This window comes from Somniosus microcephalus, chromosome 8, assembly GCF_052327205.1.
Source record: "Somniosus microcephalus isolate GS21.2 chromosome 8, FLI_Smic_1.0, whole genome shotgun sequence".
Lineage (NCBI taxonomy): Eukaryota > Metazoa > Chordata > Chondrichthyes > Squaliformes > Somniosidae > Somniosus > Somniosus microcephalus.
Window position 1 is genome coordinate 127579107 of NC_140994.1, and position 15970 is coordinate 127595076.

At 49.4% G+C, this 15970-nt stretch overlaps 1 protein-coding gene across 2 annotated transcripts in view; it reads left to right on the top strand.

Annotated features, from left to right (window-relative positions):
* LOC147113778 (clathrin interactor 1-like) overlaps positions 1–15970 on the top strand; it is a 202016-nt gene that overhangs the window by 156162 nt on the left and 29884 nt on the right. For both annotated transcript variants that reach the window (XM_085995101.1, XM_085995102.1), the window contains one exon: positions 12597–12693. In XM_085995101.1, coding sequence (XP_085851227.1) covers positions 12597–12693 — 97 coding nt within the window. The remainder of the gene's footprint in view (positions 1–12596; positions 12694–15970) is intronic.

Sequence of the window (15970 nt, forward strand, 5' to 3'; positions counted from 1 at the left end):
ATGCTACTCTCAAGTGTTGTCGCCAGGATCTCCGTGAAGTGTAATGGTGGCTGTGTGAAATTTTCATGCTGCATCCGCTCGCACTGTTGTGTGAAACAAAATAGCATTGCAACTACAGATTTTGTCCTTGTAAACGTTGTGTTTGGAGAGAATATTTTGATTTGTACAATGCCGGGCATAATATTAGTAGTGGTGGGAGCAGTTTGAGGTAATTAATTAAGAGTGTCACATCAAGAAATGTATTACACAACATTAGTAACAACACTGCTTTGGTTCTCTTCAGCTCCTCTGTTGCACAGAGATGTGCTTTATAAATCTACAGACTCTGTGGATAACAGTTTTCACAATCACACCTTTTGGACGAGACGATGGCAGTTCCGCGCCCTCCTCCCTAGGATTAGGACTGCTCCCTTACGCACAATATTGCCTCACTGGCAATCTAATTTTGTGTTGCCCGTTGTACCCTGTTGAATGAATCATAGAAAATTACAGCACAGAAGGAGGCCATTCGACCTGTCGTGCCTGTACTGCCTCTTTGAAAGAGCAGTCGTGCTTAGTCCCACTTGCCAGCTTTTTGTCTGTAACTTGTAAGTTCCTCATCCTCAGGTACTTGTTGAACACCCTTTAAAAATTATTTATGGAATCCGCTTCCACCATCTTTTCAGGCAGAGCGTTCCAGATCCCGACAACTCTAAGTGAAAACATTTCTCCTCATCTCCCCTCTAGATCTTTTTCCAATGATTTTGAATCTATGACCTCTAGTTATTGACCCACTCGCCAGAGGGACTTTTTCCCTATTTACTCTATCAAAGCCTCGCATCATCTTGAACACCTCTATTAGGTCATCTCTTGACCTTCTCTGTTCCAAAGAAACAGTCCTAACTTTTCCAACTTCTCCTCATAAGTGAAGTCCCTCATCCCTGGTAATATCCTGGTAAACCTCCTCTGTACCCTTTCTAATGCCTTTACATCTTTCCTGAAGTGTGGTGCCCAGAATTGTCCACAATACTCCAGCTGAGGCCTAACCAGTGATTTATAAAGTACTAGCATAATCTCTGCTTTTATATTCTGTTCCTCAATATGCTTTTTTGACCACCTTCTCAATTTGGCTTGCCACCTTTTTAAGGATTTGTGTATATGGACAACAAGGTCTCTCTGCTCATCTACACTTTTCAAAATTGATCCATTTATAGTATACTTGATGCGCTATCAATTACTCATAAAAGACTGAGAGTTAAGAGAGTAACTAAAGGCTTTTATTAACAAAAGAATGAAGGTCTGCCTCGAGTGGTCGACCGGTCCAGAATACAAAGGGGCTGGGGAGCAGTCACCTTTATACTAGGACTTGTGGGAGGAGTCAGCCGAGGCATGTCCAGGCATGTACACAGTGGAATACAAACAGTGGTTTACCACATTCACCCCTTGTTTAAAATTGAGTCCGGCGGGGTGAAGTGTATTAAAAGTTAGTGTATTGGAGTCTCTCCGGAGGTCTTGTCTGCCGCTGTGATCGGCGTGGCAACAGCAGGGGTAGTGGAGCTTCCGGCGGCGAGTCCCGCGTAGGCTGTGGCACAGGCGTGTCGTCCTCGTAGATGTCGAGCGGGTCGCTGGGCCCAGGCCTGCCGTCTGCTGGGGCTGGATATCGGATCGTGGGGGGGGGGGGGGGTGGTAGTGAGTAGTGGGTTACTGCGGCCCCCGAGGGTGCAAGGTATCTTATGGAGACTGTGTCCTCCCGCCCGTCCGGGTATGCAATGTAAGCATACTGGGGGTTGGCGTGGAGGAGGTCGACCCTCTCGACCAGGGGGTCCGTTTTATGGGTCCTCACGTGCCTTCTCAGTAGGACCGGCCCTGGGGACGTCAGCCATGGCGGTAGCGATGTCCCCGATGTGGACTTCCTTGGGAAGACAAACATTTTCTCATGAGGGGTGGCGTTAGTGGCAGTGCAGAGCAGTGACCGAATAGAGTGGAGCGCATCGGGGAGCACATCCTGCCAGCGGGAGGTTGGAAGGTCCCTAGACTTTAAGGCTAGCAGGGCGGCCTTCCACACTGTCGCATTTTCTCTTTCCACCTGTCCGTTCCCCCGGGGGTTGTAACTGGTGGTCCTGCTTGTGGCAATACCCCTAGTTAGCAGGTACTGACGGAGTTCGTCGCTCATAAACGATGAGCCCCGGTCGCTATGGATATAACTGGGGAAACCGAACAGGGTGAAGAGGTCGTTCAGACATTTAATGACCGTGGCACTGGTCATGTCCGGGCAGGGGATGGCGAACGGGAAACGGGAGTACTCATCAATAATATTGAGGAAGTACACATTGCGGTCGGAGGAGGGGAGAGGCCCTTTAAAATCAACGCTCAGGCGCTCGAAGGGGCGAGTGGCTTTTATCAGGTGGGCCCTGTCTGGTCTATAAAAGTGCGGTTTGCACTCAGCGCAGACTTGGCAGTTCCTGGTCATGGTCCTGACCTCCTCAATAGAGTAAGGCAGGTTGCGGGCCTTGATGAAGTGGAAGAACCTGGTGACCCCCAGGTGGCAGAGGTCATTGTGGAGGGCCCGCAGTCTATCGATCTGTGCGCTGGCGCAGGTGCCACGCGATAGCGCATCCGGGGGTTCATTGAGCTTCCCGGGCCGGTACAAGATCTCGTAATTGTAGGTGGAAAGTTCGATTCTCCACCTCAAGATCTTGTCATTTTTGATTTTGCCCCTCTGCTTGTTGTTAAACATGAAAGCAACTGAACGTTGGTCAGTGAGCAGGGTAAATCGTTTTCCGGCCAGGTAGTGCCTCCAATGACGCACAGCCTCCACAATCGCCTGGGCCTCCTTCTCAACAGCGGAGTGTCTGGTCTCCGGGCCTTGGAGGGTTCGTGAAAAGAAGGCCACGGGTCTCCCCGCCTGATTGAGGGTAGCGGCCAGGGCAAAGTCGGACGCGTCGCTATCCACCTGGAAGGGGATGGATTCATCCACTGCGTGCATGGTGGCTTTGGCAATGTCTTCCTTGATACGGTGGAAGGCTAAGCGGGCCTCTGCCGTCAAGGGAAAAGAGGTGGACTTGATCAGCGGATGGGCCTTGTCCGCATAGTAGGGGACCCACTGGGCATAATAGGAGAAAAACCCTAGGCACCTCTTCAGGGCCTTGAGGCAGTGGGGCAGTGGGAGTTCCATAAGGGGACGCATCCGGTCGGGGTCGGGGCCGATGACTCCGTGTTCCACAACACAGCCAAGGATGGCGAGGCGGTTTGTGCGGAATATGCACTTCTCCTTGTTATATGTCAGGTTCAGGAGTTGGGCGGTGCGGAGGAATTTTTCGAGGTTTGCGTCATGGTCCTGCAAGTCACGGCCGCAGATGGTCACATTGTCCAGATATGGGAAAGTGGCCTGCAACGCATTTTGATCTACCATCCGGTCCATCTCCCTTTGGAAGACGGAGACCCCGTTGGTGACGCCAAAGGGAACCCTAAGGAAGTGGTAGAGGCGGCCGTTTGCCTCAAAGGCAGTATACTGGCGGTCCTCAGGGCGGATAGGGAGCTGGTGGTACGCTGATTTCAGGTCAATGGTCGAGAAGACGCGGTACTGCGCGATCTGGTTGACCATATCAGCTATGCGGGGGAGTGGGTAGGCGTCCAGCAGGGTGTAGCGATTTATTGTCTGGCTGTAGTCGATGACCAGGCGCTGCTTCTCGCCGGTCTTAACGACCACAACCTGGGCTCGCCAGGGGCTGGTGCTGCCCTCAATAATCCCTTCCTTCAGGAGCCGCTCCACTTCGGTTTTAATGAAAACCCTGTCCCCGGCACTGTATCGCCTGCTCTTTGTGGCGATGGGCTTACAGTCGGGGGTGAGGTTAGCAAACAGTGGGGGGGGGGGGGGGGGGGTGACTCTGAGTGTGGAGAGGTTGCACCTGGTGCGCGGCGGGCAATTTGGGAGCTGCTGGCTGCGGACTGTGAGTGGGGGTAGGGGTCCACCGTACGCCATCGTAACACTTTTAAGGTGGCACTGAAAATCTAACCCCAGCAGGACGGCAGCGCAGAGGTCGGGCAGGACCAGAAGTTTAAAATGATCGTACACGGTCCCGTCTACTACGAGTGTCACTACGCAGTAGCCGCCGATGTCCGCCGACTGGGACTCGGAGGCCATAGAAATCCGCTGGTGCGCAGGCAGGACTGGGAGAGAGCAACGCCGCACCGTGTCGGGGTGGATGAAGCTCTCCGTGCTCCCAGAGTCAAAAAGGCAGATTGTATCGTGGCCATTTACCTTAATGTCCATTGTGGAGCTGGCCAGTTGGTGCGGTCTCGCTTGGTCCAGTGTAACGGATGCCAGCGTAGGGGTCGGTGTGTCGCTGCGGGTATCAGATGAGGCGGTGTTGGGGGCCTGCTGCGTTCCGGCTGTCGTCCAAGATGGCGGCGTCCATGATCCCCATGTGGCTGGAGGCATCCAAAATGGCTGCTGTACCGGTGGTTCGCACATGGCCGGGGAGGCCCAAGATGGCGGCCCGCATGGCCCACACGCGGCGCTGCTGGGGTTCGGGGTGGCTTTGGCCCTGCAGACGTTAGCGTAATGTCCCTTCTTCCCGCAGCCCGAGCAGATCGCGTTTTTCGCCGGGCAGCGCGCTCTGGGGTGTTTTGCCTGGCCACAGAAGTAGCATTTCTGGCCTTGGAGCACTGCTGTCTGGCCTTGGGACACTGCTGCGGTAGTTGGGCCGTTGCTGGGGTGGCACGGCGCTATGAGGCGGTCCTACCGTGTCCCAGGCTGTCATTCCCCGTGGCGTCCACGGTGCAGAGGAGTAGGCATCCATGCCCCGGTAGGCTGCATCCAATGATAGTGCGAGTTCAGAGGCCTTGTTGAGGTCGAGGTCACTCTGCTCCAACAGTCGCTGTCGGGTGTAATTGGATCTGTGGCCCGCTACAAAAGCGTCCCGGATAAGTTCCTCTGTGTACACGGCGGCCTTTACATCCTTACAACCACAGGCCCGGCCAAGCACAGACAGTGCCTGAAGGTATTCCGCGGTCGATTCCCCAGGTTGTTGTTTACGACTCCCCAGAAGGTGCCTGGCGTACACTTCGTTCACTGGGCGCGTGTACTGGTCCTTGAGGAGCTTGATAGCGTCCGCGTACGAGGTCGCGTCTTGGATGACCGAGTACACTCGGTGGTTCACTTTGGAGGTCAGGACATCCAGTTTGTCCTCGTCCGATTTGATTGCTGCGGAGGCGGTCAGGAATTTTTCGAAACACTTAAGCCAGTGAGTAAACTTGGTGGATGAGTCCGCCTCCCGATGATCTAAGTCCAGGCATGCTGGTGTGAGGATCTTCTGCATTATAAAAATTTTGTTAATAAAATTGATGCGCTATCAATTACTCATAAAAGACTGAGAGTTAAGAGAGTAACTAAAGGCTTTTATTAACAAAAGAATGAAGGTCTGCCTCGAGTGGTCGACCGGTCCAGAATACAAAGGGGCTGGGGAGCAGTCACCTTTATACTAGGACTTGTGGGAGGAGTCAGCCGAGGCATGTCCAGGCATGTACACAGTGGAATACAAACAGTGGTTTACCACATTCACCCCTTGTTTAAAATTGAGTCCGGCGGGGTGAAGTGTATTAAAAGTTAGTGTATTGGAGTCTCTCCGGAGGTCTTGTCTGCCGCTGTGATCGGCGTGGCAACAGCAGGGGTAGTGGAGCTTCCGGCGGCGAGTCCCGCGTAGGCTGTGGCACAGGCGTGTCGTCCTCGTAGATGTCGAGCGGGTCGCTGGGCCCAGGCCTGCCGTCTGCTGGGGCTGGATATCGGATCGTGGGGGGGGGGGGGGGTGGTAGTGAGTAGTGGGTTACTGCGGCCCCCGAGGGTGCAAGGTATCTTATGGAGACTGTGTCCTCCCGCCCGTCCGGGTATGCAATGTAAGCATACTGGGGGTTGGCGTGGAGGAGGTCGACCCTCTCGACCAGGGGGTCCGTTTTATGGGTCCTCACGTGCCTTCTCAGTAGGACCGGCCCTGGGGACGTCAGCCATGGCGGTAGCGATGTCCCCGATGTGGACTTCCTTGGGAAGACAAACATTTTCTCATGAGGGGTGGCGTTAGTGGCAGTGCAGAGCAGTGACCGAATAGAGTGGAGCGCATCGGGGAGCACATCCTGCCAGCGGGAGGTTGGAAGGTCCCTAGACTTTAAGGCTAGCAGGGCGGCCTTCCACACTGTCGCATTTTCTCTTTCCACCTGTCCGTTCCCCCGGGGGTTGTAACTGGTGGTCCTGCTTGTGGCAATACCCCTAGTTAGCAGGTACTGACGGAGTTCGTCGCTCATAAACGATGAGCCCCGGTCGCTATGGATATAACTGGGGAAACCGAACAGGGTGAAGAGGTCGTTCAGACATTTAATGACCGTGGCACTGGTCATGTCCGGGCAGGGGATGGCGAACGGGAAACGGGAGTACTCATCAATAATATTGAGGAAGTACACATTGCGGTCGGAGGAGGGGAGAGGCCCTTTAAAATCAACGCTCAGGCGCTCGAAGGGGCGAGTGGCTTTTATCAGGTGGGCCCTGTCTGGTCTATAAAAGTGCGGTTTGCACTCAGCGCAGACTTGGCAGTTCCTGGTCATGGTCCTGACCTCCTCAATAGAGTAAGGCAGGTTGCGGGCCTTGATGAAGTGGAAGAACCTGGTGACCCCCAGGTGGCAGAGGTCATTGTGGAGGGCCCGCAGTCTATCGATCTGTGCGCTGGCGCAGGTGCCACGCGATAGCGCATCCGGGGGTTCATTGAGCTTCCCGGGCCGGTACAAGATCTCGTAATTGTAGGTGGAAAGTTCGATTCTCCACCTCAAGATCTTGTCATTTTTGATTTTGCCCCTCTGCTTGTTGTTAAACATGAAAGCAACTGAACGTTGGTCAGTGAGCAGGGTAAATCGTTTTCCGGCCAGGTAGTGCCTCCAATGACGCACAGCCTCCACAATCGCCTGGGCCTCCTTCTCAACAGCGGAGTGTCTGGTCTCCGGGCCTTGGAGGGTTCGTGAAAAGAAGGCCACGGGTCTCCCCGCCTGATTGAGGGTAGCGGCCAGGGCAAAGTCGGACGCGTCGCTATCCACCTGGAAGGGGATGGATTCATCCACTGCGTGCATGGTGGCTTTGGCAATGTCTTCCTTGATACGGTGGAAGGCTAAGCGGGCCTCTGCCGTCAAGGGAAAAGAGGTGGACTTGATCAGCGGATGGGCCTTGTCCGCATAGTAGGGGACCCACTGGGCATAATAGGAGAAAAACCCTAGGCACCTCTTCAGGGCCTTGGGGCAGTGGGAGTTCCATAAGGGGACGCATCCGGTCGGGGTCGGGGCCGATGACTCCGTGTTCCACAACACAGCCAAGGATGGCGAGGCGGTTTGTGCGGAATATGCACTTCTCCTTGTTATATGTCAGGTTCAGGAGTTGGGCGGTGCGGAGGAATTTTTCGAGGTTTGCGTCATGGTCCTGCAAGTCACGGCCGCAGATGGTCACATTGTCCAGATATGGGAAAGTGGCCTGCAACGCATTTTGATCTACCATCCGGTCCATCTCCCTTTGGAAGACGGAGACCCCGTTGGTGACGCCAAAGGGAACCCTAAGGAAGTGGTAGAGGCGGCCGTTTGCCTCAAAGGCAGTATACTGGCGGTCCTCAGGGCGGATAGGGAGCTGGTGGTACGCTGATTTCAGGTCAATGGTCGAGAAGACGCGGTACTGCGCGATCTGGTTGACCATATCAGCTATGCGGGGGAGTGGGTAGGCGTCCAGCAGGGTGTAGCGATTTATTGTCTGGCTGTAGTCGATGACCAGGCGCTGCTTCTCGCCGGTCTTAACGACCACAACCTGGGCTCGCCAGGGGCTGGTGCTGCCCTCAATAATCCCTTCCTTCAGGAGCCGCTCCACTTCGGTTTTAATGAAAACCCTGTCCCCGGCACTGTATCGCCTGCTCTTTGTGGCGATGGGCTTACAGTCGGGGGTGAGGTTAGCAAACAGTGGGGGGGGGGGGGGGGGGGTGACTCTGAGTGTGGAGAGGTTGCACCTGGTGCGCGGCGGGCAATTTGGGAGCTGCTGGCTGCGGACTGTGAGTGGGGGTAGGGGTCCACCGTACGCCATCGTAACACTTTTAAGGTGGCACTGAAAATCTAACCCCAGCAGGACGGCAGCGCAGAGGTCGGGCAGGACCAGAAGTTTAAAATGATCGTACACGGTCCCGTCTACTACGAGTGTCACTACGCAGTAGCCGCCGATGTCCGCCGACTGGGACTCGGAGGCCATAGAAATCCGCTGGTGCGCAGGCAGGACTGGGAGAGAGCAACGCCGCACCGTGTCGGGGTGGATGAAGCTCTCCGTGCTCCCAGAGTCAAAAAGGCAGATTGTATCGTGGCCATTTACCTTAATGTCCATTGTGGAGCTGGCCAGTTGGTGCGGTCTCGCTTGGTCCAGTGTAACGGATGCCAGCGTAGGGGTCGGTGTGTCGCTGCGGGTATCAGATGAGGCGGTGTTGGGGGCCTGCTGCGTTCCGGCTGTCGTCCAAGATGGCGGCGTCCATGATCCCCATGTGGCTGGAGGCATCCAAAATGGCTGCTGTACCGGTGGTTCGCACATGGCCGGGGAGGCCCAAGATGGCGGCCCGCATGGCCCACACGCGGCGCTGCTGGGGTTCGGGGTGGCTTTGGCCCTGCAGACGTTAGCGTAATGTCCCTTCTTCCCGCAGCCCGAGCAGATCGCGTTTTTCGCCGGGCAGCGCGCTCTGGGGTGTTTTGCCTGGCCACAGAAGTAGCATTTCTGGCCTTGGAGCACTGCTGTCTGGCCTTGGGACACTGCTGCGGTAGTTGGGCCGTTGCTGGGGTGGCACGGCGCTATGAGGCGGTCCTACCGTGTCCCAGGCTGTCATTCCCCGTGGCGTCCACGGTGCAGAGGAGTAGGCATCCATGCCCCGGTAGGCTGCATCCAATGATAGTGCGAGTTCAGAGGCCTTGTTGAGGTCGAGGTCACTCTGCTCCAACAGTCGCTGTCGGGTGTAATTGGATCTGTGGCCCGCTACAAAAGCGTCCCGGATAAGTTCCTCTGTGTACACGGCGGCCTTTACATCCTTACAACCACAGGCCCGGCCAAGCACAGACAGTGCCTGAAGGTATTCCGCGGTCGATTCCCCAGGTTGTTGTTTACGACTCCCCAGAAGGTGCCTGGCGTACACTTCGTTCACTGGGCGCGTGTACTGGTCCTTGAGGAGCTTGATAGCGTCCGCGTACGAGGTCGCGTCTTGGATGACCGAGTACACTCGGTGGTTCACTTTGGAGGTCAGGACATCCAGTTTGTCCTCGTCCGATTTGATTGCTGCGGAGGCGGTCAGGAATTTTTCGAAACACTTAAGCCAGTGAGTAAACTTGGTGGATGAGTCCGCCTCCCGATGATCTAAGTCCAGGCATGCTGGTGTGAGGATCTTCTGCATTATAAAAATTTTGTTAATAAAATTGATGCGCTATCAATTACTCATAAAAGACTGAGAGTTAAGAGAGTAACTAAAGGCTTTTATTAACAAAAGAATGAAGGTCTGCCTCGAGTGGTCGACCGGTCCAGAATACAAAGGGGCTGGGGAGCAGTCACCTTTATACTAGGACTTGTGGGAGGAGTCAGCCGAGGCATGTCCAGGCATGTACACAGTGGAATACAAACAGTGGTTTACCACAATACTGTCTTTCCATATTAGTTCTCCCAATGTGCAGTGCTTCACAGTTCTCCGCATTGAACTCCATCTGCCATGCTTCTGCCCATTTCACCATCCTGTCTGTCATCCTGAAGCCTATAACTGCCCTCATCATGATCATCTACATTGCCAAGTTTTGTATCATCTGCAAACTTTATAATGCTGTTCCCTACACCTGACTTTAGATCATTTATAAAAATTGCAAAGAGTAATGGACCCAAAACTGACCCTTGGGGAACACCACAGTAAATCACCACCCAGTATGCAAAACATCCATCCACCACCACCCTCTGCTTCCTGTCACTGAGCCAATTTTGTATCCATACTGCCCCTTTCTCCTTAATTCCATGGGCTTCCATTTTCTTAAGCCTCCTATATGGCACTTTGTTGCATGCCTTCTGAAAGTCCATATATTCAACTTCTACTGCACTACCTTGATCAACCTTCTCTGTTACCTCATCAAAGAATTCAATCAAGTTAGTCAGACATGATTTACCTTTAACAAATCCATGCTGGCTCTCCTTGATTAACCTATGCCTTTTCAAATGAAAGTTTATTTTGTCCCTGATAATGGTTTCTAATAACTTCCCTACCATCGATGTTAGGCTGACTGGCTTCTGGTTTCCTGGTTTATCCCTCTCCCCTTTCTTGAATAGTGGTATAATATTAACAACCCTCCAGTCCTGCGCCACTTTTTATTAAAGCTGATTCACAAAATTCAGTTGATTAAAATTACAACTATAAGAAGCATTGAGTGATTATCATATTTCACAATCATGATTACTGCATAAACCCCAATAAATTTATGGTCAAAATATGATGGGGGTGGGGGATCAATAATCAGTTACTCAGATTTTTAGGCTGCCTTTGTCAAAATAGGACAGTAATTACAAGGCATTTTCCACCATTACTTGTTTTGTGAAATATGTACATTAGACTATGTTGTGTTGGAGTGAAGGGGCTACGATGCGCAGCAGAATGTGCAGTTCATTTTATGCTCCGTGGAGCCGAGTTGTTAATTGTGGTGCCTTGATTTCTTTGTGGGTTTATTGTTTGTAATCTGCATCAGATGGTCTCTGCTGCTACCTGCTGGATGTTTGCGGATACTTCAGTACAAATTGTAACTTTGGTGTCAAATTGTTGGTGCCATTGAATTTCAGGAAAATCGAGATTTTCTGGATTGGTTCAGCTTGTCCGAAGCACTATTCCCTACTAAATGGGGATAGTTTCCCTATCCTTACAATCCACGACTGCTCCCAGAGTGTGCTTTGGATGTGTGTTTGTACAAAAGAATAATCCACACAAACCCGAGGCTCTTTTTGGATGTATAATTTTTTTCTATCATCTAATAACCTAAAGGGATGGCAAGTACTATTTCACTAAATACTGTACATATTAGTAATGTTTACAGTCCAGACTGCTATGCACAAGTGAATAAAATAAACTTTTTTTGTTAATGTACTGTAGTATTACATTCCGTAATGCGAAGTCCACTCGGCCTCGAGAGTTACTTGGTTTGCTTTTGAATCGGGCTGTTTGGTATGTGCGGGGCAAGTAATTTGTTTCTGCTTTGAAACCAGCACTTTGTGTCTCCAGGACTTTTTATGCCAGATTGTGGAACTTGGGTAGTAAATCACGCTAAGTGTAGAAATTCACAGGTGTTTATCCTGTTGCTCCTTGCCAAATGACTTGGTGTTATGCATGCGTTTTACCGTATTGTCCGAATGTTTTATTCTGTTCAAATGTTACATTTAAAAAGAAAGGAAGTTGAAAAATGTGCCATCAAATTTATTACTGGACCCGATGGAGTAGTTTTATTAAAGAAGTTAATTTGTGCCTTACCTACCAATTATAATCTTCTGCTTGGACCCAGGAAGAGCTTTTTGTAAACATGAGGAAGTCGATCATTTCCAATCTACAGAGAAACTTTACTGCCAACAGATAAATTCCTTCTAATGAACTTTAGAAGTTACACATTTAAAAAATAATAATTTGGACATTAAAAACCCTACTCTAATTGACTTGAGGATCCGCCCAGAGCAATTAGCCTCACACTGACCTCCAGGAGAAGGCACATAATTTACATGTGATCTTAATGCAGAGAGGTCCAAGCTTTTTGTCTTTGTGGGCTACATTTGTGCACACCTTCGAGCCTTGGATCACATTCTCAGTAATTTGCAGATATATCGGAGTTGCTGATATTAACGGGTGTTGGTGTTCTGGTTTGGAACTTTAATCACCCAATGAGGCCACAGTGGTAACAACAGCTCTTTTTTAAACTAGCAAGTCAATAAGTTCAACTAGGACTAAGTTGCCTGGACTTCAAGGCCCAGATTGCTAGTGCTCAGGGAAGGGGGTCTTTATGACCTGGAGCACCCATTTAAAGGTATGCAGTAAGGTACACTGCTGCACAGTATACACTGCATTACAGTAGTCCAGTGTGTTCTAATGGGATTCAACGATTGACAATTATTGGGAAATACACAGGGAACATACTGCTGGAACTGGAGGAATTGATATGTACGGTAATAATGGGTGTTTTTCTTTTTTCTTAAATTGTGTACAGTGTGGGGTGAACATTGTCCTACTGATTGCCCTACGTATAATGCCTTGTAGTGGTGGTCTTCAAACTTGTGAGAGTCTGGGACCTTTCACAAATGCTGACCCCAGGAGACACCCTGTCCTGACCTCTGAAAGACTGTCAGCTACTCAAAGAAGAACCATGCTATCCTTGCAGAAAATATTTTTATTCGTATACAGTAACAGAAACCATGTGCTAGTAAGTCAACAAATTAAACAAGCACACCGAGTACAGTATTGTGTCCCCTGTGCTCACAGAATTCAGTAAGCAAGAGAAATCTGATCATCTTGAGCCCGATGGTTTAGTGCTGCTTTCTCATTGTCTCTATGTCTCCTTCTTTCTAGACCTCAGCACCAAGCACAGTTAACAGCAAGTCAAAGAATGACCTGGTAGACCTACTATTTGACACAGGATTTGGACCCAGTCAGATTCCTTCCACAGGTAAGGTTGATGCTGATTTTGTCTTTCATAATGCACCTGAGCCCTCCTTCCTGAACAGCAACGCTGATCAATTAAGTTACTGGAGCAATTTTCATGAGGCAGCTGACTCTTTATTCCTTATCCGAAAGCAATTGGGGCATGTGCCAGTTTCCAATCATTGTGTTGTTCGGGGCGCTGCACCTGCTGCATGCTTCTAGCGGTTCTACCCTGCTTTTAATTAAAACTTGGTACCTCAGGAACATTTGTCACCTGAAAAAACTGGTCTCCAGCCAAAGGGAGAAAACAATTAGACCACAAAAATCTGTATTGTGAGTGGGAACTTTTAAGCCTATTTTCCTGACTGCTGTGGACAGAGTACTACTTGGGAATTGCACTTATGTTCACTTGTCCAGTTGTCATTTTACTGCATTCTGGCCCCCCCTCCCCACACTTTTAAACAGCATGGGGGACGCAGGAAATTTGTGGCACCTAGCTGCTAACTGAAGATCAGCTAACTCGATATAAACCAGAGATCAAACCTAACGTGTCTCCAATGTGTACATTATGCCTCTGCTTTTAGAAACATTATTTAATAGAGATTCTTATCAGTAAGATTATGTCCAGACTCTCCTTCAGATTTCCTGTAGATTTCATTAAAAGAAAATTCCCCAGTGCTTTTGCTGGCATTTTCTGACCCGTATGATAACCAGTTTTCCTCATGATTATTTAAATGCTTGCAGCTTTTATACTTAAAATTAATCATTTGTTAACCAGCTTGAGGTTTGAATTTCTTTCTTTACTTTGTATCTTGTCGCGTTTCTGCTATAGCGCTAAAACTTTCAGTACGGTTCACTCCCATCAAATTCTTTTGAAGTTTGCATTTATGTCGAACTTTGCAAGATTTAGGATTCATTTTTGCCCTTTTGTATGAATGAAGACCATACTCGATGAGTCATTCCGCTACAGTGGGTATTGTAGTGCTAGCACTAGGATTTCAGGTGCAGTGTAATAAGGGGGAGGGGGGAGAAAATGTTCAATCTTCTGTAGAAAAAGACCCAGCAGCACAATTCTAAACCTGGGATGTACCTGAAGAGATGGTTTTAAGCTGCATGACTCAAGGTGAAGTACAGGGGTTACAGGGCTGTCACCTGTGGGAACAATTTTAAGGCGATAAGTATCACGCAGGAAGCTAATCGCATAATTTTGAAGCATAATGTTTCACCTGATTCATCTTGCAATCCATTTGTATAAATATCCGGAGTAAGGCTGGTAATGGGCTGCTGTAAGCAGTTTTGTGGTAAGCAAGTTCAGGGTCTGTAAAGCTGTAAATGGAAAAAGCAGAATTTCACAGTTAAATTAAATCTGCAGCATCCCTTTCACTCGCCAGTACAACAGACTATACTCGTGAATAATCAGCCGCCAAGGCATCATATAAAGCAATTTTATTTGTAGCAAGAGGACCAAATTGTGTAAGGAAGCGTGCAAGAGTCCTTAAAACTAATACACTCATTATACCGTACACGCACTTTAAAAAGGCATTCCGATTTTACATATCATTGCTCCTGAGCCATTTATACAAAGGAGTCATACTGCATTTGAATAATCAGTGTGTTTCAGTGCGGCAGATGGGCAGGATGTCTTGCAGCTATCTGATAGCTTTTTAGAAATAGTACCAGATGTTGGACATTGTCCCCCTGTGCACTCGATGGCTGTACAGATGTTTCTTTCCCACCTGAGTGGTTCATAAGCACTGCAGGCAAAGGTGCTGCATCACAATCCATGCAAATTGGATATTATAGTTTTAGCTAAACCCGAATCTTAACTGTTACTACGGTTTATATCTTTCCACATTTTAAAGTGACCTGTCAGATACCTGCAAAAGAAATGGTTTAATAATTGTGTGTGTAGGTTTTAAACCGTTTCTAAACAAATGATCCTGAAAATTGTTTTGGGGGCGGGGAGAGGCAAGTTTCATTAGTTGGGCTATGCATTGTCAAATTTTCCATCATTTCAACACGAAAAGTGCTTTTTGTTTAAAAAAAAAAAAAAAAAATACGGAACTTTAGCAAATTACTGTACTGAAGCAGTAGTGTTAATTACAGCAAATGGGACACAACATTCCTCCCAGGTTCAACTGACATTGCAAGCCTTCAGCATGTACTTAATGGTGCCCCAATGGGTATATGCACTGCCCAGTGACCAGGAATCAAGCCTGGCATCTTCTAGTCTGTAAGCCATATAGACTATACAATGTCAGATTTGATTCCTAGTCACTGAGTTAGCTGATCTCAGCTGGGGCACCAGTTTGGGTGCTACATTTAGCCCCAGCCCTTCTGTACTGGGAGGGGGAAATTAACCAAAGTTCCCACCCTGATTGGTATCCAGTGACTCTTCCTGGCAGGTGTACTTGCGTCGATGTCTCCTGAGTACAGAATGATGCTCTTGTTGATGCCCACCATCTAGGCTCATGCATGAGAATGGTTAATTGAATCGAGGAACCCATATCCCAATAAGGGTCAGGAGAGGGGGAGAGGAAACTGGAATTTAAAAAGAAACATCATTAATGATATACCGCTATAGACCGCCCCATCAACATTTTTATGTATAAAATTAAATATCGCAAATGCCACGTTTTTATGAATTGATCACCAGGTTTTGTTTTACCAGCGCATTGGTGTCATTGGGTCCTGCTAAGTCATTCCTACAATGCTGTATGAATGAACGAACTTGCATTTATATGGCATCTTTCACGACCTCAGGATGTCCCAAAGCGCTCGACAGCCACTGAAGTACTTTTGGAAAAGATTTTAGTGTTCGTAAGACTTTATACGAAGGAATGTTCCTTTTGAGTTTTACTGATCAAGTGTACAGGAAACTTTTGATTAACCGGCCCCTAAATAACTGGAATGCTCTATCCACCGGCAAAATTCAGGAGTCTGTTCAGGTAACTTTTTTTTACTTTTAGTTACTTTTTTTTACTCCATTTGTTGCTGTGCAAGGGTGTAGCTGAAGCTGTTGCTAAGCTACAGAGACGCTTGCAACTTGTGCCGATTGTTTTGAAGCTGCAACAGAATTTGTTGCTTTATACGGAGCTCTGAGCTCCGTATCTTTTACTATAGCGTTCGGTTATCCGGAATTGTTGATGAACCGGCAACACGTCGGTCCCATCCGTGCCGGATACCAGAAAGTTTCCTGTACTTGTAATGCACGTGTACGCAAAATGGGTTTCCTCTTCAATCACAGAAATCCCACAGTGCAGATAGAGGCCATTTCGGCCCATCGAGCCTGCACCGACACA